This window comes from Homarus americanus, unplaced genomic scaffold (genome assembly GCF_018991925.1).
Source record: "Homarus americanus isolate GMGI-L3 unplaced genomic scaffold, GMGI_Hamer_2.0 scaffold376, whole genome shotgun sequence".
Classification (NCBI taxonomy): Eukaryota; Metazoa; Arthropoda; class Malacostraca; order Decapoda; family Nephropidae; genus Homarus; species Homarus americanus.
The window spans coordinates 52,681-58,542 of NW_024734656.1; the positions used below are offsets into that span (position 1 = coordinate 52,681).

The 5,862-nt window shown below is 61.5% G+C and overlaps 1 protein-coding gene across 1 annotated transcript; it reads right to left on the minus strand.

The window, feature by feature from the left end:
* Positions 1-4,584: 4,584 nt before the first annotated feature.
* LOC121870444 (skin secretory protein xP2-like) lies at positions 4,585-5,627 on the minus strand. The gene is made up of 2 exons (XM_042372266.1): positions 5,229-5,627; positions 4,585-4,953 (listed from the first exon to the last, which is right to left on the minus strand). Exons 1-2 carry the CDS (start codon positions 5,625-5,627, stop codon positions 4,585-4,587), a joined length of 768 nt encoding a protein of 255 aa, XP_042228200.1.
* Between the last annotated feature and the right edge of the window lie 235 nt (positions 5,628-5,862).

Below are 5,862 nucleotides of genomic sequence, written 5' to 3' on the forward strand. Positions count from 1 at the left end.
TATAATATTTTTTTTCCTCTATTAATAATTAAAAATATGATAATTTTAAATATGTGTGTGTCTGTGAAGGGTGTGGAGGAGGGCTGTGGGTATGGAGGGCATGGAGTGGGTGTGGGAATGGAGGGCGTGGAGTGGGTGTGGGAATGGAAGGCGTGGAGGAGGGGTGTGGGAATGGAGGGCGTGGAGGAGGGGTGTGGGTTAGGGTGTGGAGGAGGTGTGAATGGAGGGCGTATGGATGGCGTGGAGGAATGGGCGTTGGATGAGTGTATGGAGGGCATGGAGGAGGGGTGTGGGTATGGGCGTGGGGGAGGTATTGGAGGAGGTGTGGGTATGGAGGGCGTGGGGGGTGGTATGGAGGAGGGTGTGGGTGGGGAGGGGGGGGAGGTATGGCGGGCATGGAGGAGGGGTGTGGGTAGGAAATGGAGGGCATAGATTGGGTATGGAGGGCGTGGATGGGGTATGGGGGCATGGAGGAGGGGTGTGGGTATGGAGGGCGTGGGGGAGGGATATGGAGGGCATGGAGGAGGTGTGAGTATGGAGGGCGTGGGAGGGGTGTGGGTATGGAGGGCATGGAGGAGGGGTGTGGGTATGGAGGGCATGGGGAGGTGTGGGGTAAGGGCATGGAGGAGGGTGTGTGTATGGAGGGCGTTGGGGAGTATGGAGGGCATGGAGGAGGGGTGGGTATGGAGGCATGGAGGAGGTGTGTGTATGGAGGGCGTTAGGGAGGTATGGAGGGCATGGAGGAGGGGTATGGAGGGTATGGAGGGTGGGGGAGGGGAGGGGTGATGGAGGGTGTGTGGGTATGGAGGTGGAGGGGAGGAGGGGTGGGGTATGGAGGGCATGGAGGAGGGGTGTGGGTATGGAGGGCATGGAGGAGGGGTGTGGGTATGGAGGGCATGGAGGAGGGTGTGGGTATGGAGGGTATGGGAGGGGTGTGGGGAGGGTGTGGGGGATGGAGGGGTGTGGGTATGGAGGTATGGAGGAGGGGTGTGGGTATGGAGGGCAGGGGGGAGGGGTATGGAGGGCGTGGGGGAGGGGTGGGGTATGGAGGGTGTGGAGGAGGGGGTGTGGGTATGGAGGGCATGGGGAAGGGGTATGGAGGGCGTGGGGGAGGGGTGGGTATGGAGGGTGTGGAGGAGGGGTGGGTATGGAGGGCGTGGGGAGGGGTTTGGGAGAGCATGGAGGAGGGGTGTGGGTATGGAGGACGTGGGGGAGGGTATGGAGGGCATGGGGAGGGGTGTGGGTATGGAGGGCGTGGGGGAGGGGGTGGTGGGGTGGGGATGGAAGGGCGTGGGGGAGGGTATGGAGGGCGTGGAGGAGGGGTTTGGGTATGAGGTGGGGAGGGGTATGGAGGGCATGGAGGAGGGGGTGTGTATGGAGGCATGGAGGAGGGTGTGGGTATGGGTGGGGGGAGGATGGAGGCATGGAGGAGGGTGTGGGTATGGAGGATGGAGGAGGGGTGTGGGTAGGTGGTGGGGTGGGGGGAGGGGGTGTGGGGGTGGGGGGAGGTATCGAGGGGCATGGAGGGGGGGTGGGTATGGAGGGCATGGAGGAGGGGTGGGGTATGTGGGGGGGAGGGGGTGGGTATGGTGGGGGGTGGGGAGGGTGGGAGCATGGAGGGAGGTGTGGGTATGGAGGGCATGGAGGAGGTGGGGTGGAGGCGTGGGGAGGGGTGTGGGTATGGGGGGGTGTGGGGGAGGGGTAATGAGGGCATGGAGGAGGGGTGTGGGTATGGAGAGCATGGAGGAGGGTGTTGGTATGGAGGGTGTGTGGGGGTGGGTATGGTGGGCGTGGGGAGGGGTATGGAGGCATGGAGGAGGGGGTGGGTATGGTGGGCGTGGGAGGGTATCGGGGCATGGAGGAGGGTGTGTGTATGAGGGCGTGGGGAGGGGTGTGGGTATGGTGGGCGTGGGGAGGGTATGGAGCATGGAGGAGGGTGTGGGTATGTGGGCGTGGGGGAGGGGTGTGTGTATGTGGGGCGGGGGAGGGTATGGGAGCATGGAGAAGGGGTGTTGGTATGGAAGGTGTGGAGGAGGGGGTGTGTGTATGGAGGGCGTGGGGAGGGTATGGAGGGCATGGAGGAAAGGTGTGGGTATGGAGGGGTGGAGGAGGGTGTGGGTATGGTGGGCGTGGGGAGGGGTATCGAGGCATGGAGGAGGGGTGTGTGTATGTAGGGCGTGGGGAGGGGTATGAGCATGGAGGAGGGGTGTGGGGTATGAAGGGTGTGGAGGAGGGGTGTGGTGTAGTGGGTGGAGGAGGGGGTGTGTATGTAGGGCGTGGGGGGGTGTGGGTGCGCGTGGGGGAGGGGTGGGTATGGAGGGCGTGGGGGAGAGGTATGGAGGGCATGGAGGAAGGGGTGTGTGTATGGAGGGCGGGAAGGGTGGGTATGGAAGGCGTGGAGGAGAGGTGTGGTGTATGGCGGGTGTGGAGGGAGGGATGTGGGTATGGAGGGTGTGGAAGAGGGGTGTGGGTATGGAGGGCGGGGGAGGGGTAGGTATGGATGGCGTGGAGGAGGGGTATGGAGGCATGGAGGAGGGTTGTGGGTATGGAGGGCGTGGGGGAGAGGTATGGAGGGCGGAGGAGGTGTGGGTATGAAGGGTGTGGGGGAGGGGTGTGGGTAGGGAGGGCCTGGAGGAGGGGTATGGAGGGCGTGGAGGAGGGGTGTGGGTGGAGGGCGTGGGGGAGGGTATGGCGGGCATGGAGGAGGGGTGTGGGTATGGAGGGGCGGGTGGGGTGGGTATGGAGGGCATGGAGGAGGAGTCAGTATGGAGAGAGGAGGAGTGTGGGTATGGTGGGCATGGAGGAGGGGTATGGAGGGCGGGGAGGGGTGTTGGTATGGAGAGCGTGGAGGAGGGGGTGGAGGACATGGAGGAGGGAGTCAGTATGGAGAGTGTGGAGGAGGGTGTGGGTATGAAGGGCGTGGTGGGGTGGGTATGGAGGGCATGGAGCAGGGGAGTCAGTATGGAGAGTGTGGAGGAGGGGTGTGGGTATGGAGGGTGTGGAAGAGGGGTTTGGGTATGGAGGGCGTGGAGGAGGGGTATGGAGGGCATGGAGGAGGGGTGTGGGTATGGAGGGTGTGGAGGAGGCGTGTCGGTATGGATTGATTTGATTTTGCCGCTTACAGCGGCTACTTAATTGTGCACCCCACACTCATCCTGTGAGCGGTAGCGCAAAAGGATTACAGAGTAGAGTTTACAACAGGTCATAATAATTAACCCCCGTTGTCAAATATATTATGGCATTGAATGTTACACAGTATTCTGCCCCTGGTTGCAGTAGTTTTTGCGCTATTTAGAGCTCGGGAGAAGCAACGTTAAATAAATACACCACCGTCCATCACATTTCCAGTATCATCGCATTCTGAAGAAGGTAATGGAGAATAATATCAACAGGAAAACATAAGTTGAGGTGTTGTGCTGACTGACTGCTCTCTGCTCCTATTGGCTGTAATTTGGTGGGTTAAAGAATAGTCCACCAATCATAGTTAAGTTAGGGACTGCTGAAAGTATATAACATACAGTGTATGACACGACGGTTAAGCATGTCGTAGGGCCCATCGGGACCCTTGGTATGGTCCCTGGGGTCGGCGCCAGCTCTGCGAGGTCTGCTGTCCCTGGCTACCATCCCGGAGACGGCCCCTGGGTGCGTCCCTGTCTCTGGGAGGGCCCCAGGGAGCGCCGCTGTGCCTCGAGGGCCCCTGGGGGCGCCGCTGTCCCTGCCAGGTCCCCTTGGAGCACCGCTGTCGCTGGGAGAACCCCTGGGAACGCCATTGCCCCTGGCAAAGTGCCTGGGAGTGCCGGCGTTTGTGGGAGGGCCCCTGAGGGCGCTGACGTCCCTAGAAGGGCCCCTGGGAGCACTGGTATCCCACGGAGAGCCCCTGGTGGGGCCAGCTTTCCTGGCAAAGCCTCTGAGGGCCCCATCGTCTCTGGCAAGGCCCCAGGGGACACCAACGACCCTTGGAGGACCCCTTGGGGTGCTAACGTGCCTGGGAGGGCCCTTGAGCCACCGATGGCCTGTGAGTGTCCCTGATGGTGCCACCGCCTCTGACAAGGCCCCTGGGGGCACCACCGCCCCTTGAAGGGCACCTGGAGGCACCGATGTCCCTCAGAGGACTCCTGGGACGCCGCTCTCAATGGAAGAGTCCCCAATGTGCCGCAGTCCCTGGGAGGGTCCCTGTAAGCGCTCCCGTCCTTGGGAGGGTCCCTGCAAGTGCTCCCGTCTCTGGGAAGGCCCTTGGTTACAGTAGTTTTGCGCTATTTAGAGCTCTGGGAGAAGCAACGATAAATAAATACACCGCCGCCCATCACATTTCCAGTATCATCGCATTCTGAAGAAAGTAATGGAGAATAATATCAACAGGAAAAAATAAGTTGAGGTGTTGTGCTGACTGACTGCTCTCTGCTCCTATTGGCTGTAATTTGGTGAGTTATAGAATAGTCCACCAATCACAGTTAAGTAAGGGACTGCTGGAAGTATATAACATACAGTGTATGACACGACGGTTAAGCATGTCGTAGGGCCCATCGGGACCCTTGGTATGGTCCCTGGGGTCGGCGCCAGCCCTGGGAGCTCTGCTGTCCATGGCTACCATCCCAGAGAGGGCCCCTGGGTTCGTCGCTGTCCCAGGGAGGGCCCCTGGGTGCGCCACCGTCCCTGGCAAGGCCCTGGGAGCGTCGATGTCCTTGGGAGAGCCCACGAGAGCGCCGCTGTTGCTGGGAGAGCCCCTGGGAGCGCGCCATTGCCCTTGGCAAAGCCCCTGGGAGTGTTGCCGTTTCTGGGAGGACCCCTTGGAGGGCCACTCTCCCACGGAGAGAACCTGGGGGCGCCAGCACCACTGGCAAGGCCCCTAAAGGCGCCACTGCCTCTGGCAAGGCTCTTGAGGACGCCACCGCCCATGGTACGGGCCTGGGAGAGATCCCGTCCCTGGGAGGATCCCTGCAAGTGCTCCCGTCTCTGGGAAGGCCCTTGGTTGCAGTAGTTTTGCGCTATTTAGAGCTCTGGGAGAAGCAACGTTAAATAAATACACCACCATCCATCAATCACATTTCCAGTATCATCGCATTCTGAAGAAGGTAATGGAGAATAATATCAACAGGAAAACATAAGTTGAGGTGTTGTGCTGACTGACTGCTCTCTGCTCCTATTGGCTGTAATTTGGTGGGTTACAGAATAGTCCACCAATCACAGTTAAGTGAGGGACTGCTGGAAGTATATAATATATATATGACACTATGGACAAGCTTGTCATAGGGCTCCTGGGGACCCTTGGTACGATCCCTGGGGTCGGCGCTTCCCCTGGGAGGGTCCCTGGGAGCTCCGCTGTCCATGACATGGCCCCAGTGGACGCCACCGCTCCTGAGAGGGTCTCTGGGAGTGCTGCTGTCCCATGGAGAGCCCCGGGGAGCGCCGCCGTCCCTGGCAGGGTTCCTGGGAGCACGGCTCTCTCTGGGAGGGCTCCTGTGAGTGCCGATGACCCTCAGAGAGCCCCTGGGAGCGCCAGTGTCCCTAGCAGGGCCCTTAGTGGTGCCAGCGCCCCTGGCAGGGCACCTGCAGGCGCCAACGTCTCTGGCAGGGCCCATGGAGGCGCTTCCGTCCCTGAGAGGGTCCCTGGGAGCGCCGCTGGGCATCAAGGGCCCCTGGGGGTGCCGCTGTCCCTGCCAGGTCCCCTTGGAGCACCGCTGTCGCTGGGAGAACCCCTGGGAGCGCCACTGCCTCTGGCAAGGTGCCTGGGAGTGCCGGCGTTTGTGGGAGGGCCCCTGAGGGCGCTGCCGTCCCTAGAAGGGCCCCTGGGAGCACTGGTATCCCACGGAGAGCCCCTGTTGGCGCCAGATCCCCTGGCAAAGCCTCTGAGGGCCCCATCGT